At 62.5% G+C, this 27,755-nt stretch overlaps 1 protein-coding gene across 1 annotated transcript; it reads left to right on the top strand.

Moving 5' to 3' along the window:
• Positions 1–26,040, top strand: WNT6 (Wnt family member 6). Its single transcript, XM_008167745.4, has 4 exons — positions 1–255; positions 18,494–18,714; positions 23,684–23,985; positions 25,232–26,040. The coding sequence occupies exons 1-4, from the start codon at positions 38–40 to the stop codon at positions 25,691–25,693; spliced, it is 1,203 nt and encodes a 400-aa protein (XP_008165967.2). The 5' UTR covers positions 1–37; the 3' UTR covers positions 25,694–26,040.
• Positions 26,041–27,755: the final 1,715 nt, after the last annotated feature.

The raw sequence follows: 27,755 nt of genomic DNA, 5'->3' as shown, positions 1-27,755 counted from the left end.
CCGTCCCCTCGGGCTCCGGTTTCCTTGGCGGAGGCAGATGCTTTCGCAGCCCGGTCCCTCCTCCTCCGGAGCCGCCTGCGAGCCTGCCCCAGCCCCTGGCTCCGCGCCGCCCCGGACAAGGCAGCCGGGGACCGCGGGTGGCAGGTCGCTGCGCCCTACCTGCGCCCGCCGCCCCAGGATGCTGCCCCCGTCCCGCACCCAGATGGGGCTGTTCTTCATCCTGCTCTGCCCCGCCAACATCATCGGGCTCTGGTGGTGAGTAGCCGGGACCCGGGGGGGACGGGACGGCGGCAGCGCGGGGTCCCCTCCGCCCCAGCCCCTGGCCATCCGCCCGGAGCCCCGTGGCCAAGGAGCGCTGGGAGCGGAGACTCCCAGCCCGAGACCTGCCGGCTTCTGCCCTCAGCCGCGCCGGTGTCAATCCGGAGTCAGACCCGCTGGAATCCGGGGAGCTAGGTGAGGCTTACCCCGCGACGAATCGGCGGAGTTTACACGCAGGGGCATCGGTTCAGGGACATTGTTCGGGAGAGGAGGAGGGAAAGTCGTGTGAGCACATCCAGTTTTACAGCGGATTAAATCATATCCTGCAAAATCGGAAAGGGGGGGGGGGAGTGGCGCATATAAACCTGTGAAAAGTCGGGGGGGGGGGTAATTGCCTCGCTTGCCCCATAGCCCCCGCTTGCACAGCTGCTGGGGGCATTACTCGGGCGTTGGGGTGCTACAGGAGGGTTGGTGGAGTTTCTCAGCGTTTATCCAGTTGCTGGGTGTCGGGGCAGTTACTCGGGTGTTGGGGGAGTTACTCAGGGTTCACACAGCTGGTGGGGAGTTACTTGGGTGTTGAGGGAGTTACTCGGGTGTTGGGGGAGTTACTCAGGGTTCACACAGCTGGTGGGGGAGTTACTCAGGCGTTGAGGGAGTTACTCAGGGTTCACACAGCTGGTGGGGAGTTACTTGTGTGTTGAGGGAGTTACTCTGATGTTGGGGGAGTTACTCAGGGTTCACACAGCTGGTGGGGAGTTACTTGGGTGTTGAGGGAGTTACTCAGGTGTTGAGGGGGTTACTCTGGTGTTGGGGGAGTAACTCGGATGTTGGCGGAGTTACTCGGGTGTTGGCAGAGTTATTTGGGTGTTGGCGGAGTTACTCAGGGTTCACACAGCTAGTGGGGGAGTTACTCGGGTGTTGGGGCAGTTACTCAGGGTTTACACAGCTGGTGGGGAAGTTACTCGGGTGTTGGTGGAGTTACTCAGGGTTCACACAGCTGGTGGGGGAGTTACTTGGGCATTGAGGGAGGTGCTCAGGGTTCACTCAGCTGGTGGGGGAGTTACTCTGGTGTTAGGGGAGTTACTCGGGTGTTAGGGGAGTTACTCAGGCGTTGGGGGAGTTACTCGGGCATTGGGGGAGGTGCTCAGGGTTCACTCAGCTGGTGGGGGAGTTACTCTGGTGTTAGGGGAGTTACTCAGGCATTGGGGGAGTTACTCGGGCATTGGGGGAGGTGCTCAGGGTTCACTCAGCTGGTGGGGGAGTTACTCGGGCATTGGGGGAGGTGCTCAGGGTTCACTCAGCTGGTGGGGGAGTTACTCGGGCGTTGGGGGAGTTACTCGGGCGTTGGGGGAGGTGCTCAAGGTTCACTCAGCTGGTGGGGGAGCTACTCGGGCGTTGGGGGAGGTGCTCAGGGTTCACTCAGCTGGTGGGGGAGTTACTTGGGCGTTGGGGGAGTTACTCGGGCGTTGGGGGAGTTACTCGGGCATTGGGGGAGGTGCTCAGGGTTCACTCAGCTGGTGGGGGAGTTACTTGGGTGTTGGGGGAGTTACTCGGGCGTTGGGGGAGTTACTCGGGCATTGGGGGAGGTGCTCAGGGTTTATACCAGTGGAGTTGGGATCAGTCCACAGGCAGGTGGAGTCAGTGGGCTGAGCAGGGTATGAGGAACAGCTGTGCAAGGATTTCAGGGTTTGCCCCCCTGGATCGGCGCCGTCACGGAGTCCCCTCCCCTCCCTGCCTGCTCCTGTCTTCCCCCCAATAAGTCCACTTTAATTAAAAGGCGGGGGCTAGCGTGAGGCGACCCCCCCAAGGCCGCCCCTGGGCCGGAGCAGCAGGGACACCCCCCCTCCCAGTTTGTAATGGTGCCTGCATCCAAGGCGCAGGCTGCGAGACAGGATCCTGGCGGGGGTGGGGGATTCGTGACAGAGCTGCAGCCGGGACCCAGCCTTGGAAAGTCCAGGGATCTGTCGAAACATGAACTATTTCAATCTCGGAAGAATTTTGCCGAGCCCGTCTTTATCCGCTTTTAAGTGCTTGGATTCCAGCCCCCGCCATGCGGCCCGGGCCATAATTCATGCTCGGAGGCGATTCATCTCCACATTGTCACTGTCCTGACCCCGAACATAACCCTCGCCTCCCCCTCGCCCTGCCCGCCCGGCCAGGGATGCCTTAGCCCGCCGCTGGGTCCCCTTCGCCAGGAAAGGGCAGGTCGCAGCCCAGACGGTGGCAGGACAGTTTGGGAGAAACAGATCCTGGTTTAGAGCAGCACTGAAGGATCTGGGCCTTGACTCTGTAACATTTCAGTAGGACCTACTGTATTTGGCGACCGGGGAAGGAGGCGTTCAAGGGACAGGGAGATGCAGTTGCATTGGAATTTTGCTGCAGGGGCTGGTGTACGGGGCATATAGGTATCCGTGAGCATTTATAAGGGCAGGGTGTACACAGATCCCAGGTATGCAACGCAAACATTTATTTTCCTGGAGGCAGCCTCCCATGGTGACTGACAGATTTACCTTTTTTCCTCCTGGCTAGTTCTCCGTCTGTTGCTTAACGCATCGCTCTATCGCTTGATCTCGGCTTCCTCTCATCATCCTAAGCCTAGCAATGCTAGACTTCAGGAGCGCGGGGGAGGGATAGCTCAGTGGTTTGAGCATTGGCCTGCTAAACCCAGGCTTGTGAGTTCAATCCTTGAGGGGGCCACTTAGGGATCTGGGCCAAAAATCAGTACTTGGTCCTGCTAGTGAAGGCAGGGGGCTGGACTCAATGACCTTTCAGGGTCCCTTCCAGCTCTAGGAGATGGGATATCTCCATGTATTTAGAGCCCCTTGAGCTAGCAATGGCAAACGCAAAGCACGCTGGTGCAGCCAGCTCTGGGGAGGAGCACAGCAGCCAGGCAGAGTATTTAGATAAGAAATCCTGCATGCCATCCAAACGGCATGAGGGATAAAGTGGACAGGGGGTGGAACGGAGGCCCCTTTTCAATGAATGGGCGTTTACCCAGAAGACGATTACTCCAGTTGGAATTTGGCCAGGACATCAGCCTTAGCCCCCACTCTCCGAGAGAGCGCCACAGGGGCTTGGACAGTAGCGGGGTGTGGGTTTTGCGTCTCATCTAAAAGATGGCTCGTATCATTGCGAGGGGTCGTGCTGTGTGTGTTGGCAGTGCCGGCGCGGGGAGAGCAGGGGAGACTGGAGATCAGGCGAAGGATCAGCCAATGTTGTTTTTCGTTGCTTTAAAAAAAAATTAATATAAAAAACTAATCCAGTGGCAAACAACGTGACCCAACGAAACCCCTCAGCGTACAGAGCCCAGTCCGCGGCCCGCCCTGGGTACTCACTCAGCACTGCAAGGGGGAATTCGTCGCAGCAAACAGCCGTTGGGTGTGAGTCCGGATGCTAGAATACAACAACACGGGCCAGACCCTCAGCGAGCGGACATCAATCTGGCCCCCCAGGGAAGAACCTGCCCCCCCATCGACACTCTGCCCGCGCTCGGACGAAGCTCAGACTGAGAAGAGCTTTTCGTGTGACTCGTCCCCCCATGATCACCCAGTCTCAGCCCCCGGGGCCCAGAGACCCAGAACGCTACGACATCCTTACTCCCCCCACCGACCGGGAGAAGGTCGCGGTTCCAGCCGTGGATCTCAGCCTGGATGCTCAGAGGAACACCTGGGTTATCCTCCTCCAATGGCTGTTGAGTTTCCAAGGGCCAGGTCTATGCTGGGATGTTCCCCCCCAAACTCTGGACTCCAGCTTGAACCACTGAAGTCTGTGGCGGTCAGGTGATTAGTGCCCCGGGGCGGGAGGGCAGGTTCAGGGTTTGGCAGAGCAGGACGCCAGCCGGCAGCGCATGTGCCAGGTGTGTGGCCATGGTGATGCTCTCGGGGCTGAGTTTTATACTCTGGACTGATTGATAGCACTTTGCGGAAAGGCAGCGTGGTCCAGTGGGTAGAGCCGGTGGCCTATTTCTGCTTCTGCGCCAGACCTGCGCGAGCCCCCGCCCCACTCTGTGTGTCTGTTTCTCCTTCCACCTTTTATCTGCCCAGGGTATTTCAAATAGAATCCCTTCAGGGCGGGGACTGTCTCTGATGCCCGTCTGTCCAGCCCCTAGCACGGGGGCACTGATCTTGGCTGGCTACTGTAATCGTGGACCAGGCTTTAGCCAGGCCAGAAAATGAATGCCCCGGGGCTTTTCTTCCACTGCCAAGCGGCCTGCCCCACTCCCCCCTGGCTAATTCCATTGGCTGATGAAACACAGGGGGAAAGGGGACCATGACCTTCCCCCCACCCCGCAAGACGCAGCTTGATTTCACGACAGTGGGAGAGGCCACTCAATGAAATCACCATGGGCTGAGCCAGTCGTCACACAGGTGCTGTCCGGGACAGTGTTTCCCTAGGTGCAGCTACCCCCGGCTTGAAGCGGTTCCCATCACATGCAGGGTTCGCGGTTTGGTTCGGTGGCTCTCAGCACCCCTACGATACCAAGTGTGCCAGCGAGCAGGCGTGGAATTGCACGCTGAGCGACAGCCAATTCGCCAGAGACTCGTACCCCACCTTCTTTGAAAGAGGTGTTTTACCTTCAGTAGCCCCCCTGCTCCGGGCTCTTGTTCGCGGGGAGGCTGCAGGGACGTCCCAAGGATGTGCAAGGCTTTGGGAAAGCTGGAGATGAGCGGTCGGGCAGGTTTCTCCTGACAAAATGAAGCAAATCACTCTGGGTTACTCAGAATAACTAGGCCAGGTCCCCCGGCGAGAAGGCAGGCGGTGTGGGGAAAAGGTTCCCCTTGTTCTCCGGCTTACTTCCCCCTCCTTCCCTTTAATGTCTATTTCTTCGGGTCCCTCTCCCTGGCAGGGAGGGAGAGCGGCACCTCCCTGACCGCTGCAGGTCACAGAGAGGTCAGTCATGAGGGGGTTAATTATAGGTGCTCCCAGGTGCGGGAGCCGGACTGCTCCGAATAATCTCCTGTACAGTGAGAACAGCAGGAAACCTTTCACGGTCCGGAACATTTCAACCCCTCTGCCTTTTTACCTGGCTTTTGTGTCCCCCTCTCCTTTCTCACCCTTGCTGAATCCTCTCCTCCTGTAAACCAGCCCCTTCATTTCTCGCTCTCCCCCCTTGGTTCTCTTCGGCCCCTTGCTCCACCGCACACTGGACTGGATTCCGCGCCGTCCCCCCAGTGTAAACCCAAAGGCGCGACTTCAATCAGCGTGGTCGCTGCGGATCGGTGGCCCCCCATGGAACATCCCGACACCATCGCCGGGTCATTTGGACACATGCTCTGTCCTGTCCCTGCTGTTTGCACGGCCGGGTCCGCCTGCGTGCGAGGCTGTATTGGGTTCTGGAGATCCCTAGGAAGGGCGGGGTCACAGGGAAACTCACAGGAAAAGCAAACTCGGAAAGGTTCAGTTTGGGCTTAGGGCAAGATTCAGATCAGTTCTTATTTTATCCAAGCCCCTTTGCCTGGCCCGTAATGTACATGTCAAATACCTGTGTTCACGTACACGCCTTCTACACGCTAACACAGTCACCTGTCTCAGATAAGCACCGATACATTTGTTTCACCTGCACACGTTCCCCCAGCTCCCATATTTCTTGTCTCTCACACGCAGATTCTCACTCAGATCCACTTACGCGCCCTCTGCAGACAGACAAACACAGGTGTACACATCAGAGCTGCAACCCTCTAGTTAAAGCTGCCCCAAGTGTGCTTGGTCCAAATTCGTCTCTCGTTTACATGAGGATAAATCGGGAGCAGGTCCACTGGAGTGAATTCTGATCTGGCTCTGGAGCAATGCAGCACCATCTGCACCCAGTGTAGTCACTCGTAACTTTACAGCACTTTCAACGTCGGGCTGAGATTTTCCAGGCCTGCTCTTAGCCTGGGGGTGAAGTTTTGGGGAAATGTTGATTCTGTGAAAGAAACACGCTTCCCATTGGATCAGAAAATCCTGGTGATCTGCTTTTAAACAGCTCTGCTAATAGGAGGATTGTGTTCGGGCCTTCACTGTGCTGGGCGCTGCACAGCCCCGGAATAACTGCCGGGGCTTGCAGCAAGTTGGCTGGGGCTGAAATTAGTCCTGGGAAAAGCTTTGGAGTGTTGTGGTTCACTCCGGTCGTGATGTACAAGCGTGTGTTGAGAACTAGGCAAACCGCGCTTTTGCCGCTCCAAAAGAGGGCAGAGTTAAGGTTATACTCAGCAATGTCAGCGTTTCCTATCTTCCGTGCTAATTGATGTCGTCCCAGCATAGCGTCGGTGTGTGTCGCCTACCTGTGGCCATGACTTAGCTGTGAGAACCAACAGGGCCACGTGACAGGGTTTACTACATCCTTTCCCAGCGTGTCAATTCCCTGGAACTCACCGACACTTTGCCCACTAATCTGCCTCAGCTGGGACCACTTTCAACACGCCGGAGCTCTGTGCAGCGGCGGATCTCGCCCTCGCGACTTGGTGATCCTGCTGGGCTGGAAAGGGAGCTTGAGACCACTGGGAGAGGGACGCTCCTGGCTTCGCAGTGGGACGCATGGGCTTGCTTCTAGCCCTGCAAGTCCCAAGCAAGAAGGCCCGGCAGTCTAGAAAAGCTACCGAGGCAGTGATGGCTCTTCGAGGCCCTGCACAGCTGGGCTCAAGGCAGCTAAGGCGCCGTATTGATTATTTATATTCCGGTAGCGCCTGGAGCCCCCAAACAAGGCCAAGCTGCCGCTGTACTGGGCGCTGCACGTACATCTAGTAAGGCCCCGAGAGCGTCCAGGCGAGACAGGCAAAGGGCATGGGGAGAAAGAAGGACTTCTCCCCATTTCACAGGTCGGGTCATGGGCAGACTGAGGCCTGGCGTGCCAGTCTGCTGCCTGAGCCGTGAGCCATGCCTTCCTCTCCCCTGCCCGTGCAGCAGAGCGACACAGACAAAAGAGCCCCGCTAACCTTGGCAAATGTTGGCGCTATTGTGCATGGGCCTCTCTGTGAGTGGCATGGCCGGGCACCTGTCACATGGCACGGGAGGTCAAGGCCAGAAGGGACCATGCGGAGCTGCTCGCCTGGCCTCCTGCACAGACACCCCCCATCCCCACTGGAGGGGTCCTAGTGTCATGGGGAGTGGGGGGCTGGTATATACGGACTCTCACTTGCTCCAGCAGGTCCAGTTAAGAACACCACCATCATCAAACTCACAGACCCGATACCACAGTGACGGGCAGCTTAATAAACCCCCTAGCTGGAGACAGGCCACCTCGGAGACCTCGCTACAAACCGGCAGGGAAACCCTTTCCCGAGGCAGGGCACAGCGGAGGAGGCGATCCCAGGCGGGCGGCCCCAGTGGGTGAATTCCACCGTAGCCGTACTAGCTAAGGGTTGGGAGGGTTGCCGCCGGGTGGGTCCTGGCGTACAGCCGTACTCCACACACAGTCCCTAGAGGCACCCGGCCTGGCCCCGAGTGTCCATCCCGCTGCGGGCTGATGATCTTGCAGGTTAGCGCGCCGGGTGGCAGAGCGGGCGAGGGCAGATCAGCGCCGCAAGGAGGGGGATTCGAACGGGGACGGACGCGGCGTGATGCCGAGGGGGCAGGAGGGCATGTTGTCCCTTTTCTTGGGTCCAGCCGTGACAAACCCCGTGCCTTGTGCCCCCTGGACTAATGCCGCTCCCGGCTTATGCCAAGCTTCCGCACACAGAGCACGGCCATCACCTTCGCCCTCTCCTCTGGGCACGGCCCATCGGAGGCGCAAGATGTGTGTTGCCCAACCTGAATCACCGGGCGACTCCTGGCTTCTGCTTCCTCACCCCCTGCTCCTTATTAGTCTCTTACTCTCCACGTGGCATCGTCTCTCCCGTTGCCACACACGCTTGTCAGGGCGGGGCTGCTGGCTTGGCACCTGGGCTGTACGTGCCCAGCGCACGGGCGGGTGCTGAATAAATACCCAGTGGAATTGCCCCCCGGCCATCGCGCAGCCGAGCTCCCCGGACTCAGCTCCTTTTGCCTCTCCTCCGGAGGCAGCCTCTCAAAGCCCAGCTTGGCAGGAGCTCTGGGGTGACGGCGTGCCGAGTGGGGAGGATCGGACGCCAGCCAGAGACTCCGCAGGGCCCTGTACGGAGCGGCTGTGCATCTCCCGTAGCCATCTGAAAGTCCAGGGGCCGACGTGAACCTGGCCAAGCTGGGGCCAGCTAAGGACTCCAACTCTTGGGGAAAGTGGGGCCCTGCAACCCCGTTCATCTAGGAGGAGGGGAAGATTGTGATCATTGGCATATGGTTGGGGACGAGGCTTGGGAGGATGGACTGTCACCGTCACCATGGGCTTCTGTATCCCCGTCAGCCAGCCGGGCGCGAGGCAGGCGTCTCTATGTCCCATTACTCGCTTGCACGTGTCCTCCTGGTTTGCACGAGCAACCAGGGTCCACGTGCACCATGCTCTCGTGGTGGTGTTTTGTGAGCGTGACTCGGCACCCAGAACCTGGCGGAGAGCAGGAAAACAGATGGGATCAGAGAAGGGTCCATCCACCCCCGTGCCCTGTCTCAGACGTGGCCAGCCCCAGCTGGGTCACAGCAACAGGCCCTCTACTGCCCCCTTCTGGAACAAACTGCCTGTGGGGGCAGGTTCCTCCTAAACCCATAAAATGGGGGACTCACGACTGACGCTGGAGGGACTGTCCCACTGGTCATCGGTCTCATCTCATCTGACGTAACCATCCGCGTTTGGATCTGCTCTTGAATCCCGCTAAGCCCTTGGCTTCCGTGATAACCTGTGGAACTCACTGCCACTAGGTAAGCACCAGTGTGAGAATATCAACCCTTTTATCCACTTTGAATTTGGTGCCTCTCGCGTTCATTGCATGTTCCCTTGTTCTCTCAGGAGAGAGCGTGAATAGCAGCCCCTGATCGACCTTTTCTAGCATCTAGAAGATGCATGCTCTAGTGAGTTTGAGCGGGGGAGCCTGTGAGCCAGGACTCCGAGTTCTAGCCCTTGCTTAGGGTGAAGGTATTCTTCCCAGGGCGCTTAATCCATAGGATTAGGAGCCCTGATTGTACCTTAGACTTGCTGTGTGATTTTATTCAAATCACTAAAATTGCCCCGTGCCTCAGTTTCCCCCTCCATAAAATGGGGGCAATAATACTCACGCCACAGGGGTGAAGTGATGACTATTGGTAAAGAGCTTCAAGCGTCTCCGCTGGAAGGCGCTATTGGCAGGAGCTGCTGGAGTTTAGTCCAAGTGATGATCTGCCAGTGGGATGAGTCACCCAGCCACGTGACTTTTCAGCCAGTTGTGTAAGCGCGCGCACGTGACCTGCAGTGAGCCATGTTCCAGTTAGCTGCTTCCCCCCAGCTGCCTTGCGTGTAGCGTCTAAAGAAATGCAGCTGACAGGGCGGTCCCAGCACATGGGAGCGAGTCGCAGTAATTCCAGAGGGCTCCTTGCAGGCCTGTGGGGTTTCTGAACCGCCGGACGCAACCCAGGGGACGATGGAGCCAACCCAGCCTGCTGTGATGCCAGTTCGGGCAACAGCGTCGAGGCTGCGTTGGGCTCCCCAGGCTCCTCCCACATCTCAATGCAATTAGAGACGTCGGCCACGCACCTCTCTCCTCCCTCGTCCGGCGCTATGAGCAGAGGGGGCTAGGCTGGGCTAGGAGACCCAGCAGGGATCTGATGCCGGGAGCTGACCGGAGTCTCGGCGCTGCAAGCCTCGCTGCTGCTTCTCCACAAGATGAGACTGTGCAATCCGCCCCCAGACGTCTTTGGGTCCCCCCTTGACTCCACCCCCCCGTCCAGTCCCTAGGAGCTGCACCTGGTAGGGGCCCGGGCTGGGCAGAAGCCCTTCAGCACGAGTCCTTTGCTGATTCAAGGCCAGGATCGCCTCCCTCCCCCAGCACTGCAGCCACATGGCCTCCCCCTTCAAACCCCTTCACTGGCTCCCCCATCTCACAGTGATGTATACCCGCCCCCCACCCCCTCCAGCCTCGCTCAGCTATTCATCCGCTTCTCCACCACCACCCCAGGCCTTGTCCCTGGTGACCCCTCCCTGCCTGAACGTGGCACCTCTCCCCTCGCCTAGACTCACGTCTGCCATGTGTCCACAAGCCGTTAGCCAGCTGCTCTTGCCACGGGTAGATTGTCCGCAGACCTGGCAGCAGCACCAAGAGCGCCGGTTGCCGGCCACTTGCATTTTCAGACCCTGCCGTCAGTTGCTTATCACTCTGCCAGATTTTACCAAGTCCGGCTGGAAGTTCTCCACACTGGGCGTCTGCTTCCGGCTGAACATTTGGGGGACGTTTTAGCAAGAAATGACTCAGCTGGTGCCAAGAACAAGCTCAGAGGGTTAGACTAAGATTGCCCCATTTCACAGACAGGCTGTAGTCCACGAAAGCTTATGCTCTAATAAATTTGTTAGTCTCTAAGGTGCCACAAGTCCTCCTGTTCTTCTTTTTGCGGATACAGACTAACACGGCTGCTACTCTGAGACAATTCTTGGAGCTGTTTGGTTGAGATGCGCTAACGCCTCCATGCTTTGGAGCAGGGGCTTGCAATTTGGCGGGGGGGGGGGGGGGGGGGAATTTGCCCTGGTATCAGAGATCTGCCTTTTGCCGTCGTGGTGAAAATCCACCAAAATTTGGTCCAGACTTTGAAAAGGAACCCGTTTGCACGCGCTCGGTAGAGACTTGTTAGCATTTGACAGCTAAATTCTCCGAAGATTCCGTCTGCAGTGAGCATGCTCCAGCCCCGTGGCTCCGACACTAGACCAGAGAGCCCAGCACCGTCCCCACAGAGGGCCTGAGCACATTCCAGCCCAGGGCTCCAGCCCAGGGCTGATCAAGACTTTCCCTGCAATTGCTCCTCTCGGCCGCTGTGGTGCTGGGACTCAGAGACGGTGCCGTCCGTGCAGAGCGGCGAGGGGCAGAGACAGGCTGCAGTGTGGTGCTGGGTGGGGCCCAGGGCTATGGGGGAGGGATAGCTCAGTGGTTTGAGCATTGGCCTGCTAAACCCAGGGTTGTGAGTTCAATCCTTGAGGGGGCCACTTAGGGATCTGGGGCAAAAATCTGTCTGGGGATTGGTCCTGCTTTGAGCAGGGGGTTGGACTAGATACCTCCTGAGGCCCCTTCTATGATTCTGTGCTGGAGAAGGAGGCAGCCCCACGCAAACGCAGCAGGGGCTGGGGTACAGGGTTGATTGGGCCAGGCAGCCCGGGCTGGGGAGAACCTGGGCACGATGGGGCTGAGCCGTGGGGGCCATTGCCTGGGGCAGGCTCCTGGGGACGGGTCGTCTCTAATTCCCAGCTCACCGCCTGTCTTGTCATGCAGACGCACCGGGGGGCCAAGCTGAGCGAGCCTTTGGTCTGGCACTTCCTAGCAGCCCCAGCACGGTTCTTGTCCTGTGGGTTGTGTTGTGCCGTAGATTGCAGCCCCTCCCCTATCTATGCTTGTTTGTGAGCTGGCTGGGGCAGGGACTGTGTCTTCCCAGGCTGGGTATGCTCGGCGGGAGTGTGCCCCCCCCCCCCAAGAGATTGTAGTAGCTAATGGCTACAGAAACCAGGGGAGACTACAATGCACTATATGGCTTCCCTGAGGAATCCGATTGTAACTTGTGACTTTGGGAAGATGGCAGATGAGATGATTAGGGACCAGCTCATTGAGAAAACAACCGTGCTCCGTGTCAGAGAACGCTTACTGCTAGAACCACAACTGGCACTAGAAAAAGCAATAACCGGCGCTACTCAGACTGAGTCAGCTACAGCCGAAGCCAAACTCCTGAGCCAGGGTGCAGGAGGCCCAGTCTAGGCTGTGACTCCTTTGCAGAAAAGTTCACTGTCACTGCAGACAAACAATTGCAGGAGGAAAACTAATGAAAAGCCACTGAACCAGCAAGTTGTTAATACTTAATACTTTGCTTGGCGGATACAACAGAGATCTGGCTGGATTAGGGGGAATTTAGCACTCACGAGAGATGTACCGCTCCACACACAGCTCTGCCGGCGCCCCTCGCTCCTGACCCGCAGCCCCCTGCTAGCCTAGCCCCCCACACACACACCTGACAATGTACCAACTTCCTGACCTGCAGTAGCGACGGCATCCAACACTTGGGAGTCCCTGAGCAGATATGGGGAAATAGTGCCCAGCTGCCGGGTGGTGGGCGATTTCTGCTGGGGGCGAGGCTGGGACCCACTGGGGTCACTTGTGACCAAAGTCACGGAGGGAAGCCTGCACCCGAGCTGCAGGGCTTGCCCCCAAGCTGCAGGGCTAGTTCCCGAGCCGCAGGGCTAGCCCCCTAACCTCCGGCAGCCCCTCGTCCCCTAAATGCCCCTGCAGGGCGAGATCCACTTTCACTTCCCAGCCTAAGCGTTCGCGTTGCTGTGAACCGTGACACAGCTGCCGCCTTGCGCCCCAGAGATAGCTGCATCTCCGCTCCTGTGGTGCCCAAGGCTCTGTAAAGGCCCAGGACACCGAGATCGCTCGGCAGCTTGTGCAGAGCGACACGAGCTAACGCTGGGGGTTCTGGTGAGTGAAGCAGCCGGGCAGGGCCCAAGCCACGAACAGGAGCAGAGCGGGCGCTTGGCATGGCCTGGCAGGGCCGTTCCCCTGCTCCCAGGGCACCATCCCAGCCCTGCTCATTCCTGAGCGGGTTCCCTCACCGGGGCAGGGGGAGGAGTGGCCGAGAGGCGGGGGCGGGCCGTGGTAATTACAGATCCCCCCGGGTTCGGAGGGGAACAAGCTCAGGCAAACCAGGCGGCGCCGGAGGAGCCCTCGCCAAAGCGGTAGCAGTTTGGCAGCATTTTTCTCGCCCTCCCGCACGCGCCCCCCCCCCCTAAAAGGAAAACAACTCGCTGGATCCCAGCGACGTCCCCTTGCGAGAGGCAGGAGCCCAGCGGAAATTAATACTGCAGCACGGCTTAGGCCGGGGCCGTCTGGGCAGCGGGAAGGAGGGCACGGCCTGATGAGGGGGGGAGGCAGGCAGTGGGGCAGCTGAGCAGAAGGGGGGCTAGTCCTGGGCTAGGCACGAAGGGCTGGGGGGTAGGCAGGCCAGAGGCGCCGAAGCCCCCAGCGCTGGCTGGGCTGTGCGTTTCCCGGCCCCTCCAGCCCAGCAGGCCGGGGTGAGCTGCAGTTCGGCATTTGATCCGACGGCCCTCGGGCTTGTTCATCATTTGTAGCTGAGTACAAAGAGTCCTCTCTTAATGAAAGTCCGGGCCCCACCGGCTCCGCCAGCCACGCCTCCAGAGAGACCCTGCCAATCCCCAGAGTACCTGACCCCCGCGCCCCCCAGCACTCTCTGGAGCTGGGCAGCTCTGGGGACGTGAAGCCCAGAGAGACCACGGCCCAGAGAGGAACGGGAAGGAGCAGCTTGTGGTTCTGGTGCAGAGTCAGGGGACAGGGGTCCTAGTCCAGGCTCAGGCCACAGGCCTGAGGGTGGTACACGATAGGGCAGACCTGAGGGCCTCACTCCCTCTCTGTGTGCCTCAGTTTCCCCATCTGGAAGCCCTGGGGTGTGATCCCCTTGCCCCGTGTTGGGGAGATGGGGTCACTGCGAGAGAGGCTGGGAGCGTGTTGTGATCCTTGGAGAGGGCAGGGTACCGCAAGCGGGTCTGTCCGCACACCGCTGCGCTCTGCTGGGTGGAATCAGAACAGCGCCACCGTGGGTCATGGGCCCTGCGCACGGGGAGTCGCTAATGCAGGAGAGACGCTCTTACAAGATGCTAGTCCTCAACGGCAGCTGCCCGGGTTCTATAACCCAAGAACTAACCTCTAGCCCTCTTCCTGCCCAGGCACACCGTGGAGGAGTCGGGGTTAACCACATCTCCCTCCCTGCCCTTTGGCCTTAGCGCAGGCCTGTACCGCACTGGTGAGAGGCAGCGGCCACACCCCACCCCAGAGGTGGCTGCATTTTACTGAGCTCAGGAGTGACGGCTCTACTTTGTGTATTACCGGTTAGTTTATGGAGCACGTTGGGGGTCTTTGGATCCCTAGTGAGGGGACAGCAGCACTGCCTTTGGGAGTTAAAGGAGCTAGAGATGTATATACATTGGCCAGACCCCACCCCGGGGGACTCAGCAGGTTCTTACCTCTCTGGCACTGGGTGGGGCCATGCCTCAGTTTCCCTGCTGGGCCCATGGTCTGCAGTCTTGTAGTTGGGTAAGTTCGTGCCTCAGCCCCCAGCCCCCAGCCCTCTTTGACTGTCCCCACCCACAGCGGTCACCCCACTGAGGCAGGCATCCAGCAGACATCCCCTCCCGGCCCCCGGCCCCACCACTTGTATAAGAGCCCAGGGCCTCCCTCTGCTCCAGCCCTCACCCACCATGCCATGGCCACAGCTGCCCCACAGCTGCTGCTACCCACTTGTGCAGGTCAAAACCTGCCTCCTGTCCCAGGGGTGCCCCAGGGACCCACCCGCCTCCGGGCCACCCCCAGGCCTTTCGCCGCAGCTGGCCCAGGATCAGGGCGTGCTCCCAGTCTTGGCTTGTGACTGGTCTTGCCCAGGCAGACCAAGGAAGTTGCATTACGTAGCTCTGCAGTCACCTGCTCCCCTGGCCCCTGCCGCCCATCAGTCCCTGCGGACTACGTCCCCCAGAATGCCCTTGTTCCGGGCCGTGCCGGGACCTGGCCTCTGGGCTCTCTTAAAGAGCCCCTGTAGACCCCTCCAACTGATAGGAGAGCGGTAGGGGCGGGAGGGCTAAGGGGGCAGGAGCGGACACAAGGACAAACACAGCCTGAGCATGTGAGAGCCCCAGCCTGTGCCACTGTCTCCCCCAGGGATGGGGCAGGAGCCGTCAGCCCTGCCCTGGCTCTGGGGGCCCCCACTGGCCTTTTCTCTCTCCCAGGCCCAGGGTTGGTTCCGTGCACCGCTGCCTGCCGGGGGGCGGGGGCTGAGCCGGGCCCAGCCTGCCGAGGGCAGAGAAGGGGGTGACTGCGGGGGCTGCGAAGCCAGAGCCCACCGGGCCACAGTGGTGATGCTTACGGGGCATTGGCTTGGCCACAGGGTCCATGGGGGAGCCAGAGATTGGAGGTGGAAGCCTAGGTCGTCTATAGCCAGGCGTCCTAGTCTTCTCCACCCTGCGGCCTCCCGCCTGGGGGGTGTCGTCTGTGAGGATCGACCTGGGACCTCTCCAGCTAAGAGCAGGAGTTTCTAGTGCCTAGGGTGACCAGATGTCCCGATTTTATAGGGACAGTCCTGATATTTGGGTTTTTTTCTTATATAGGCTCCTATTACCCCCCATCCCAATTTTTCACACTTGCTGTCTGGTCACCCTACTAGTGCCTGCGCTGAAAGGATAGCGAGAGCAGGAACATAGACCAATCCTGGGGTGGGGGAAGCCCCCTATTGTATGAATGAGGGTTACCTCTCCCCACCCCACTGACCCCCGGCCCCTCCTGGGATAGATACAGGCTGGGCACAGCTTGGGTTTTATTTCTGTTATTTCGATGGGTGATATCGGTATTTATTTGTAATCGATTCAAACTGGCACAGCTGCAGGACGTTACGGAGGGTCAGACACTGCCGGGGGCGGGGGCGGGGAGGGGGGCTGCCCAGAATTAGTTAAAGCAGGAGATGGTGAAGCCTTGTTCTGGTGAATTTCAAGCGCTACCGGCGGGTTGTGTGAAATAGACGTTTATCGACATTCACCCCTGAAAATCGAATCCTTCCCCACCCGGTTATACCGTTGGCCGATTCTCCCACTCTGCCCTCTGGGCACAGAGCGGGAAGGCCTGGACTGGTTTGTGGGGAGGAGCTGAGAGCGGAGGGCTGGGCAGCAAACCAGAGCTGGGGGCGGGGGCTGGCAGTCGGGGGTCCCCCCGCGCCCGTCTCCATGTTGGACCCCCTGCTGCTGCTTGGTGTGGAACGGGCACCATGATTCCACGCTGCCACACCTGGCTTATTCCACCACCCCCACCCCGAAGCCCCTCTTGTCCTGACCCTCGGAGGAGGAGAATCGATAATAAATGGTCCCTGAGCCCCCCGCCTTGGGCAGCCGTCGTACCAGGATCCCTCCCGCTCACCCCCCCCCCGGGCTGCAGCATCCCTTGACCTTGTCGCTGGAGGCGATGCTGGGGCAGCGGGAGGCTAGCCTGGGAGCTGGGGAGGAACTTGGAGAGCAGCCAGGGGGCTTCCCAGGGCTTTATCGTGGGCAAGGTCGCTGGGCTCTTCTCCCACAAGGTAAACAGAGAACAGCCCCTGCTGCAAAAGCGCCTCCCTCCCCCGGGGAGGAGACATTCCAAGAATGTGCGGCACGCTGCAGCCTGCCCCGGGCACTGCCCACCCTGGGCCGGGGCTGAGACGCCAGGGAATCAAGGGCCGGGCCTGCTCTGCCGGGAGGTAGAAGTGCCCGCCCCTGGCACGTTCTCGTAATAGCACCTTAGTGCCCGTGCTGTGCAGACACCCGGTGAGACACAGCCCCTGCCCTGAAGAGCGAAATAAACCAGGCAGGCAGAGAGTGGGAGGGGAAACTGAGGCACGGAGCAGGGACTAGAACCCACTTTTCCTGATACTCAGCCTGGTACAGTAGCCGCTGAGCCAGGCTGCCATGTAGGGTGCCCTGCTCGCTGCTTTGCCCTGGCGAAGGGCCTGGCAGGCCCGGCACAGCTCGGCCAAGGGAGGCGGGGCCAGATGTGGAGCTTGGCAACGCTGGTGTAAATCCAGGGCACTGCGATGAACGAGTCTTGATCCGTGAGCCAGTCACAGACCAGGCCCGCAGCGTGCCAGGCGCTGTCAGGACCCAGAACAAGGAGAACTGCGCTGCGGTGACTCCGGAGTCACACCCCGGTCAGTGAGAACAGGATCAGGCCCTCGCAGGCTGCTTTCCTCTTGGGATCGTGGGGGAAGCCGAGGCAGAGTCACTCCTGGTGTAACGCGGTGTGACCTGGGAGGATTGACACCAGGTCTGGCTTTGGCCCCGTGTCTGGTGGGCCAGGAGAGCCCGAAACCACCAGGGTGTCCTGATAAGGCGGAGCTGGGCAGTATTTTCGCGTGTACAAAATACAGAAGCCACACAATGGTCCCTCGCCCCTCCTCAGCCCCCCGTCCCTCTTCCCCCCCAACTGAGCAGTAGCACGGGGAGAGCCCTAGCTCCCGGGGTTACAATGGCCATGCAACAGTCGCTGATATTTCTAGCGTATCTGTCACTCCTCCCCGCATCTACTCGACCCGCTAACAGGGAGAAACACCGCAGCATCTGCCTCCACTCACCTCACCCACCAAGGAAAGGCAACCACCTCTGGGGTGGATTCCGGCAGCTGATCAGCTGTGCAGAGACACTACACAGGAGCAGAGGGCAGGAGGGGCAGAGGAATTCAGCGGCCGGCTGACCCTGCAGGACAGGGGCAAATTAGAAATCAGCGAGTGATTTTATCTCGCTTACCACAGGGCTCCGCCGTCAGCCCAGTGCCCCCTAGCGCCATGCTGGGGCCCTGGCGTCAGCATGAGCCAGAGAGGAGAGTGCCCCCTACTGACTCTCTGGAGCCGCCTCCCGCCCCTAGTTCTGTCACTGGTGTGAGCTGCACGGAGGCAGGGCCCTCCTTTGCCTCCTGCGTCTCTCGGGGCCCGTTCCGGAGCTGAGCTGGGCTCGGGGGCCAGGGGCTGCTCGCTTGGCCAAAGTCTTGCCAGTCCTGCCAGCCTTTGGCACAGCAGGCTGGGAGGGGCTGCCGAGAGACCTGGCAGGGCCGGGCTCCCACCCCTTGTCCGGCAGCTGCCCCAGCTGCTCCCAGGCTTTGAGAGTTGGCCCGGTGGGGCCCTGGAGGCTCCATCCCATCCCGCCACCTTGCTCGGCACGTGGGTGGCAGGGCCCCTGGGGAGACGGGAGCTGACGTGCCCTCCCTAGCTATCACCACCCCCGCCTCAGTCAAGGGGGCTCAGAGGATCAGGGTCTGTCAGGCTCTTGGCTGCCCGCGGGTACCCAAATGGCACCAGTAGCGCCCACCGTCGCTGGGGAGAGGAGGCGGCTCTCCTCGTGGTCCCATGGCTGTGCGCTGTGGGTGGGCTCGGGGAGGGGGCACCCGGCACAGAGACCCATGGCGAGGGGCACAGAGACGATGCAGGCAGGCGGCGGGGCTGGCGGGTGACATGGTACGAGCCAAGAGCGGACACCCTGGGAAGGGCCTCGGAGGGGAGGGCAGGCTGGGGGTGGGGTGCCCCACACCAGGGCATCAGGCTTCAGCTGAGGAGGGCTGTGGCACAGGGCCCGTGCCAGCCAGTTAGGAGGCAGCCCATTGCCCCACCCGCGGTCCACGGTGCCCCAGCTGCTACAGCGCTGGCTTCCCCGGCTCTCTCCTTTCTCCAGGGCAGTGGGCAGCCCCCTGGTCATGGATCCCAACAGCATCTGCCGGAAGACCAAGCGCCTGGCGGGGAAGCAGGCGGAGCTGTGCCAGACGGAGCCCGACATCGTGCAGGAGGTGGCCAAGGGCGCCAAGCTGGGCGTGCGGGAGTGCCAGTACCAGTTCCGCTTCCGCCGCTGGAACTGCTCCAGCCACACCAAGTACTTCGGCAAGATCCTGCAGCAGGGTAAGGCCGGCGGGGCCAAGGCGATCCCTGGGGCCAGTCTCCCCCCGGACCCCTGAGTACAGCCGGAAACTCCCCCGCCCCGTGCTATTGGGGGAGGGGCTGCCCGGCTCCTAGAGACGGGGGCTGGGGAATCGGGGGGGCTCCAGCCCAGGGGAAAGGGGGAGGGCCGAGCCCCACGGCGGAGTGGGGAGTGGGGCCCTACCTGTCTGGAGGCTATCAAGGGGGCTGTGTGCGAGGGGCACGGAGCAGCCTGCACAGCGGTGTCGGGGGGGCTCCTGCCCTCAGGCCGGGGCCGATCCCGGCTCCTCACTTAAGGAGGGCTCCCCGAGGCGGGGGAGGCAGGCTGGTTTGGAGCAATACAGACCCTAGCCTGGCCTCCCAGGCTGCTCCCTTCCACCTCCTCTCCCCGGGTCAGGGCAGCCCCCGCTCAGCCAGGCAGTGTCTCTGCACAGCTGATCAGCTGCCGGAATCCACCCCAGAGGTGGTTGCCTTTCCTTGGTGGGTGAGGTGAGTGCAAGCAGTTGCTGCGGTGTTTCTACCCCTCCAGCGGGCGGGCGCTAAAGCTGCTGCCCCCCAGGAGGACAGCGAGGCCCCTGCCTCCTGCTCGAAGGCCTGCCAGAGCCGGGAAGAAGCTGCCGAAGCCCATCCCCGCAGCACCGGCCGAGGGGGGAATTAACCGACCTCCCTGCGCCCGCTCCCCTGGGTGAGAGCCAGGCCGCGGCGCAGGCCCCCGGGGGCGCAGCAGGGCCGAAGGTTTACTGCCGGGACATGTCTTCCCGTGTTGTAATGAACCAATTACCTGTGCTCCCAGCCACCGGGGGGCTTAATAAAGCTCAAGAATGCCTCCGCGTCTGGCAGTGATTTACGGCGCCCCGAGGAGACGTTCCCCCCCCCACCCCGACGCCACTCCCTGCATGCGCCTGCGCCGAGGGCACCGGGGGCGGGGGAGGCTGGCATGCAGCCTACGGGAGAGGGGCACGGGGGTTGAGGGGGCTGGCAGGGGGCCAGCAGGGATCTGCTCTGGCCTGGGTAGGGGGCACTGGGATGGGCAGTGGGGGTTAGGGACATAGTTTCACTCCTGCCATTGGCTGGTGCATGGCCCAGCTGTAGCCAGGTCTGTCCCGCCCCTGCCCTTCGCCCCCACAGTCCAGGTGTCAGGTAGGCCGCAGCACGAGCGGCGTTCCGCAGAAGGCCCGGATAGCAGGACCTGGGGGGCGCTCGCCCCCCGCCACGCTGTGCTGACCTGGCCCTGTGGGGCCTGGCTGTCCTTCCGGTGTGTGTCAGGCTTGTCCGAGCACATGTGGGACCCCCCACCCAGGCCATCCTAGGTGACATCAGAACCCCCAACCTGTGCCCAGCTGGGGGGGCCACACGGGGATTTAGTGCCCCCTGGCTGCAGCTCAGCAGTCGCCCACACTGGCCATACTGCCAGGAACTAGCAGATGTGCAGGTGCATGTCCAGCCACTGCCCTCTACTGGTGGGACTCAGGGCTTCCATTGTGTGTCATAAGCCCTGTAGTGCTATGAGCTCATGGGGATTCTCCTTTAGCTGCAGTAGTTTGGGTCACCTGGGTTTTATGGACAGACTCTTGGACCGGGTGCTGGGCCAGGCAGGGTGGTGTTCCCTGCTGTCTCTGAGAAACCCCCCGAGGGCCCTGGAGGCACCACAGTGACACCATGGGCAGCAATGGAGATGCCATGTCCCCACATGCAGTGCAGCAGGGCTGCCTGGATCAACATGGAGCATTGCATGCTGGGAGCCGTCAGCAGCACCTCTGGGCTACCCCACCTAGCAAACAGCCAGCCCGTCCCCACGGGAGCACCCGGGCCTGGGTATGCCACTGCTTGGTGCGCCCAATGAGACGCCCACCTTCCCTTTGGGCTCCAGCTGCTGCAAAGGGGCAGGGGCATCCTGCATGTGTTTGGAGCGGCTCCCTGCCCGGGAGACGTTTATCCCAGCGGGGCCAGCGCCCAGAGTTCTCAGGTGATGCCGATTTCCACCCGCCTTGAGGCTAGTAAGTTCTCAGAGGGGGGCATGCGCTGTCCCCAGGTACAGGAAAGACCCGGCCCCACGGGCGTCAGGGCGCTAAACTTCGTAAGGCCAGGCTGGTTCTGGTTCTGACTCGAGGGCTCCCCCCGTGATGAATGCAGCGCCCATGCTTGGCTTGGACGGCCGCTGTCTCCACCACACGGGCACGGCCTCACCTGGCCACAGCCCCAAGCCAGCAGCCCCCCCTCCCACGGGCTCTTTTAGGAAGCAGTGAGGGGCAGCGGCTTGTGCTGTGACCCTCACGCCAGCCCTGCGGGGGCCGTGGATCTGCCTTAGGGCAGGGAACAGGAGGAGGAACCCGCCCTGCTCTCCTGCCCCGCCATGATCTCCCAAGGGGAGAGGTGGGAGCCTCATCCCACACACCAGCTTTCCCACCTGGAATGACTCAGGGTTCTCCTGGTGGTAGGACCATGGACCTGCAGCTCTGGGGGCTGCGGTGACGCCGGGGCCCTACCCCAGAGGACGGGGAACGTCCCAGCTCAGAAGGATGAGAAATGCCAACTCAGTCCTCCTGGATGGGGTCCCATGGGACCAGCTTGGCTGAGTCCCCCCGCGACTCCTGCATCCAGCCCCGGGCGGCCGGTGGAGCTAGCGCCGAGCGTTAGAGACACAGCCAGTGCTGATGGACCGCCGTCAAGCGATGGAGAACCCTGCCCAGGCCGGAGCCAGGGGGTCCAATGGGTAACTCCTGTCCCCGTTAAACATTTGCACCTTACGTCTACTCTGAGTCGCTCTAGCATCAGCTGCTGGGTCTCCTTAGCCCGTCGTCTGCTAGATCAAAGCACCATCAGCTGTCAGAGATCGCCTCTGCGGGCAGGTCCTTCTGAATGCGGATCAGTCACCGCTCAGCCTTCTCCTGGATACCTCGCCAGGTGGAGCCGTGGGGGGACTCAGCCAACCCTAACCCATACCTCGCTGTGGGGCCTCCTAGGCGCCCTTTTCCGAGCCCTTTCCCATGCGGCGCCGTCCTGGACACGGGGCCTCGAGGCGGGTCCTGGTCTGGCTGCTGTCGCATGGCGAGGTGACGCCGGCTCCAAGACGCGTTCCCTACGTGCACGGCTGAAGCTCCCCCTCACCCTTCCGGACGCAGAGTGCGCTGCGGGGAGCTCGCCAGGACACCTGGGTCCGGTGCCGAGTCGCTGCATTGAGGGGTCCGCCCCACGCCGGAGCTAGGTTCTGCGTTAGCAGGCGCAGGACCGGCCCTTTGGCCATATAAGACAGCCCAGCAGAGACGGAGTAGCAAGCGTAGGCGGCTTGGTGTCTGGAAACCAGTGAGGGGGGAGCCCCTGCTTTGAGAAGAGCAGAGTCTGGGGGGCGCTGCTGGGTGCTCTGTGCCCAGATGCCACAGTGACAGGCCCACTGCAAATGCATCCGCTAGGCAGGTCAACTCCGTCGCCACATCCTCTCCCCTGGCTCCCACCACCCCCACGCCGCCAGCCTGCGCCCGCCACAGCGGTGCCCCTCTTTGCCCACTCTCTTGTCTCTGAGCACGTCATCTTTAGCCCAGGGCTGGTCTCTCCCTGGGCATCTGGGCATCACCCAGCCCGACAGGAGCAGCTATCCTGAGCGAGGACCCAGGGGGCTACTGCAATTCCCCCCTGCTGCCAGGCCCCACGGTGCCGCTGGGGCCAGGAGTTGGGGTCCAACATGGGCTGCTAGGGAGCCCCAGGGCAGGGGGGGGCTGGGGGCCCTGCCGAGCGCTGGATGGGCCTCAGACCCTTGCGGTAAGTGCTGCAGTGCCGGAGCCGCGGCCGACGGGGTGACGCTGCCGGAGCAGGTCCGGGCAGGGGAAGGATGCTTGGAATTCATGTCCCGGAGCAGAGACGGGGAGAACACGCTCATAATAAATAATCCCGCAGGGCGGAGGCTGGTGCTGGGAGAGTGGGGGGCGTGAGCGCCCCAGCGTCGCCCCACGGGGAGGCACCAGGCAGGGCAGCCTGGCACGTGCCCCAGGATGGGGAGATGGGCCCCAGTGGGGCCTCCCCGGCCCCCACTTGGACTCTCAGACTTTGCAGCTCTGGGGCAGGGGGGATCTCCTGGCGCCCCCTGCGGGCTCAGAGCCGTCACTGACATGGCGCTGAGCTACGTGCCTCTGCCCTCTACTGGCTGCAGTCAGAACGGCTCAGCTGTGGGTCAAAGGCCCTTTACTGCTTGTAACTCATGGGGAGTCGCCTTTAGCTCCAGGTGGGGACACGTGCTTTTGGGGGATCAGGGAGTTGGGGCGGGAGGACAAGAGATGCGTCGATTCCTGTGGTTGAGGTGCTGCACAAGGGGACAGCCTCTGGCGACTCTGATCTCTGCCCCCCCCCCCCCCCGTTGGTTCCAGAAGGTGCCCCTGGGGTGGGGGATGGGGTTAACCCTCCTCGGAGGGACTGGGGGGGGCGGTCCTAGGAGAGTGAAGGGAACCTGGCCAGGCTGGACAAGCTGCTGCCAGCCTGTCTCCGAGCATTAGTGCAACCCGCCTCGCGGCCCCAGACCCAAGCCCCTGCCCCCGCCTGCCCCACAGAACCCACGTCCCCCGAGGTCTGAGTGTGACCAGTGAGCCCCCGTGCACAACATGGCGGGGGTGTTACATTTTCCAAGCCCCTTTCTCTCAGCAGAGCCTTTTGCAAACCAGACCCAGGGACCCCCCAGGGGACAGGAGACAAACAGCCACCACTGGGGAGGCACAGGGTACCCGATGAACAGCCCGCAGAGCCTGGGGCAGGAAGGGGAGATGCCAGGGCGGAGGTGGGAGGGTTAGAGTGGCATTGTCCAAGCCGGGAGGTGTGGTCATGCCCCAGCCCCTGGGAAAATCCCCCCACAGGGGCACCCCCCAGCCAGTGCCCCCTGCAGCACAGCACCCCTAGCATTGCTGGCTGGCAGGTTGCCTCCACCACCCTGGGGGCCACCGGCTGATGCTGCTTCCTCCCCCCGCAGATATCCGGGAGACGGCCTTCGTCTACGCCATCACCGCGGCCGGCGTGAGCCACGCCGTCACCCAGGCCTGCAGCATGGGCGAGCTGCTGCAGTGCAGCTGTGCGGTGACACGGAGCCGGGCGCCCCCACTGCCCACGGCCGGCCCGGGCGCCGAGGGCTCCGCCTGGGAGTGGGGCGGCTGCGGGGATGACGTGGACTTCGGCTACGAGAAGTCCCGGCAGTTCATGGATGCCAAGCGGAAGAAGGGCAAGAGTGACATCCGCACCCTCATCGACCTGCACAACAACGAGGCCGGGCGCCTGGTAATGCCACCGCCGGGCCGGGCCGGCCCCCCTACCCCGTCCTCCCCACCCCGCCCCACCCGATGAGCAGGGCACCTGTCAACCACACTCCCCCTCTGCCTTGCCACTGCCGGGCCGGGCTGGCCCCCCTACCCCGTCCTCCCCACCCTGTCCTCCCCACTCCGCCCCACCCGATGAGCAGGGCACCTGCCAACCACACTCCCCCTCTGCCCTGCCACCTCTGGGCTGGCCCAGCCCCCCACCCCCATCTTCCCCATCCCCGCCCCACCCGATGAGCAGGGCACCTGTCAACCACACTCCCCCTCTGCCTTGCCACTGCCGGGCCGGGCCGGGCTGGCCCCCCTACCCCGTCCTCCCCACCCCGCCCCACCCGATGAGCAGGGCACCTGTCAACCACACTCCCCCTCTGCCTTGCCACTGCCGGGCCGGGCTGGCCCCCCTACCCCGTCCTCCCCACCCGATGAGCAGGGCACCTGCCAACCACACTCCCCCCTGCCCTGCCACCTCTGGGCTGGCCCAGCCCCCCACCCCCATCTTCCCCATCCCTGCCCCACCCAATGAGCAGGGCACCTGCCAACCACACTCCCCCCCTGCCCTGCCACCGCCGGGCCATCCCGGCCCCCCGACCGCGTCCTCCCCACCCTGTCCTCCAATACTGCACCGCCCAGGCAGAGCCGCATGCTGCCCACCAAGCCTGCACCAGGTACCGCACCTAGGTGCTCCTTTGCTTGACACCCACCAGCACATACCCACCTTCCCCCTCTCCCCCGACAATTCCCTCCCCCATCACCCCGCCCCCAGCAGGGTGCCTGCCCCGCCCTGGAAAACCTGACACCTGCCCCAATTCTAACCTCCCCAGATCTGCTGCAGAGCCCAGCTCACCAAGCCCCACGCTCCTGCCTGGGCACTGCCCCCTCCCGAGCTCTCCCTGGCCGGCTACCTATCCCCAGCCGTGCCCCGGGCCAGCTCTGGTGGGCACTGGTCCAGTCTCTGCTAGGCCGTGGTTGGTGAGGTTGAGTCCCCTTACGGGGCTGCCCCCCGCAGACACTCCTGAACCCCCCCACTGACACACCCTGACTGTCCAGCACCCGCTATACCCCTCTTCTTCCGGGGGGCTGGGATCCGGAGGGGTTTGAGGAGAGGCTTTGGGCAGAGGCAGGAGCGGGGGTGGGAGGCCGGGCAGGGGACCCCAGTGTGGGGCGGGGGGCTGCGGCCAGGCCCCGCTGAGCGGCCCTGTCTCCCCCAGGCGGTGCGGAGCTACATGCGGACGGAGTGCAAGTGCCACGGCCTGTCGGGCTCCTGCACCCTGCACACCTGCTGGAAGAAGATGCCCCACTTCCGCGAGGTGGGCGACCGCCTGCTGGAGCGCTTCAACGGGGCCTTCAAGGTGATGGGGGCCAACGACGGGAAGACGCTGCTCCCCGTGGGCCGCAGCATCAAGCCCCCCGACCGTCAGGATCTCGTCTACTCGGCCGACTCGCCCGACTTCTGCGCGGCCAACCGCAAGACGGGCTCGCCGGGCACGCGGGGCCGGGTGTGCAACAGCACCGCCCCGGACGTGAGCGGCTGCGACCTGCTGTGCTGCGGGCGTGGGCACCGGGCCGAGACCGTGGTGCTGGAGGAGAACTGCCTGTGCCGCTTCCACTGGTGCTGCGTGGTGCAGTGCCGCAAGTGCCGCGTGCACCAGGAGCTCAGCCTCTGCCTCTGAGCCGGCCGGGGAGCCCGCCGGCCCTGGCCACACCCGCCGGGCCAGCCCCAGGGCTCTCTCCCGGACGCGGGCGCTGGGGGAGGGTCTCCGTCCAGCCCCCGGGGAGGGGCTTGGCTGTGCCCCGCCCTGCCGGCCAGGGGCACCGAGGCCTGGGGGCCAGGCTGGGCTGGGGGGCGACGCACACAGACTCAGTGGGGATGAGGCCGGACTCCCTCACTAGTGAACCCGTATCAGGCCAGGATGGCACCCGGGCTGCCCCCTCCCCGCTGCCTCCTCGGGCCCCCGCGGCCACCGGGCCAGGGGCTCTGTGGGCAGGGGGGTGACACTAATAAAGCTATTTAAACAGAGTCCTGCCCCCTTTCCTGGAGCAGGGCTTTTGCCACACCCCAGAAGGGGATGCTGGGCGGGGGGCAGCCAGCCACGGCCGTGCCCAGGCGGGGACCTTCTCCGGGGGCACCCAGACATCGCCACACTCCACAGGGAGATTCGTTCGGGGCCCAGCACATACGCTCGGTCCAGCCCCTGTCTGCCCAGGCTCCTGGGCACGGCTGCCCCCCTGCATCTCACTCGAGCTGAGTCCCAAGTCACAAGGGGGCACGCGGGGGGCGCCACGCTGCAGGGAATAGCTCTGGTCACTCAGTAGGGGGCGCTCTCTGCTCTGAGCGCCATGAACCCGACCCGCCGCTCGAGGTGCATCTGTCGCTCGCAGCAAACAATTCAGATCCTTCCCCTTTAACGAGCCCACGCCACGGCTCCCGCGTGCCAAGCTGTTCACTCCAGGGCCTGGATAATTTCCAAGGGGGGGTGATCGCCGGTAACGCTGCCAGCTAGCACCCCTCCAGCCAAGGAGCGCCCCCGATCTCCACGGCACAGAGGTGGGAATCCAGGCAAAGCGACCTGCTTGAAGGGAGCCCGGAGAGTTAGCGGCAGAGCCAGGAGAGGAACCAGGCCTGGACCCGGGTGAGATTTTTCAGACCCATTGTTCGTTGGAGGGGGAAATGCACTTTCTGGCCACGCGAGACTGAAAGTGGCCAGCAGAAGTGGCACGCCCTCCCCCCTGCCCCCTTTATAACGCCAGCCCAGCCACTGGGGCGCTCGGGGTCCATTGACGTTACAATAAGATGCCCGCGGCTGGACGGTGCCAGGCTGACCGGGCTCGGCCGCGGGGCAGTAAAGCTGCAGCGCAGATGTCCAGGCTCCAGGACCCTCCCCCCTCGCGGGGGATTTTCTGACCCTTCCCCAAATTCTGACCAATTTCAGATTCGGTTCGACATGAACCAACGCTGGTTTGTCACGATTTTTGCTGGCCCTGCCCCGACCTGTCCCACTTAGCCGTTCGCCCGGCCCTGCCCGGGTGTCGGGACCCAGCTGGGAGTGGCTGGTACTGTCCCATGTGCTCCGGGCTCGCCTGTGGGAGGGTTACGCTCCTGCCCCGCCTGATGGGGAGTGATCTGGGCTCGGGGGGCAGCAGGGACTGGGCAGTGGGGCAGAGATGGGCCAGGTGGCTGAGACGGGGGAGATGCCAGGGTGAGGAGCCTGGCCAGCCCCTCCTGGATGGCAGCAGGGCTGGTCAATGGGCCGTTCTGCGCTGGCGACGGTCAATGGCCTGTTGGGGATGCGCCTGCTTCGAGGGAAGGGAGAAGCCCCCAGCACCTAGCCATGCAGTGCTCGCCCGGGGGATGCCTGATCCCCATGGGTGCCCTGAAGCAAGAGGAGCAGGGCTGGGTTTGAGGCCCCCACCTTGGTGGCCAACTTCTGGGAGTGCCCCCCCCCCCATGGTCTGATTGGCAGCTGGTTTAGCTCTGCTGATTGGCTGGCTGTTTTGCTGGACAAGCGGTTGGCTTGGCCGCTCCGGGGGCCCCCATGGGAAAGTTTTCTGCCCTGAGGGGCGCTCTTGAGGAGGAGGGACGGTGGGGGCCAGGGTTTCACCACAGAGGCTGCTCTTGGCCGTAGAAACACCCGACCCTTCGCTGAGTTCTTTGCTTCAACAATGTATCCTGTAGCAGTGAGTTCCGCAGGCTAATTAAACCCCTGCAGAAAGGGGTTTCTTTCTTACACCACA

The sequence above is a fragment of the Chrysemys picta genome, chromosome 11, assembly GCF_011386835.1.
Source record: "Chrysemys picta bellii isolate R12L10 chromosome 11, ASM1138683v2, whole genome shotgun sequence".
NCBI classification, from domain to species: domain Eukaryota; kingdom Metazoa; phylum Chordata; order Testudines; family Emydidae; genus Chrysemys; species Chrysemys picta.
Note: the sequence above shows the minus strand (reverse complement) of the source record. Positions and strands in the feature narration are given on the sequence as shown.

Coding starts and splice junctions, on each gene's coding strand:
- WNT6 (XM_008167745.4), top strand. CDS start 38: ATGCTTTCGCAGCCCGGTCCCTCCTCCTCCGGAGCCGCCTGCGAGCCT. Junction 256..18,493: donor AACATCATCGGGCTCTGGTG/GTGAGTAGCCGG, acceptor TCCTTTCTCCAG/GGCAGTGGGCAGCCCCCTGG. Junction 18,715..23,683: donor CGGCAAGATCCTGCAGCAGG/GTAAGGCCGGCG, acceptor CTCCCCCCGCAG/ATATCCGGGAGACGGCCTTC.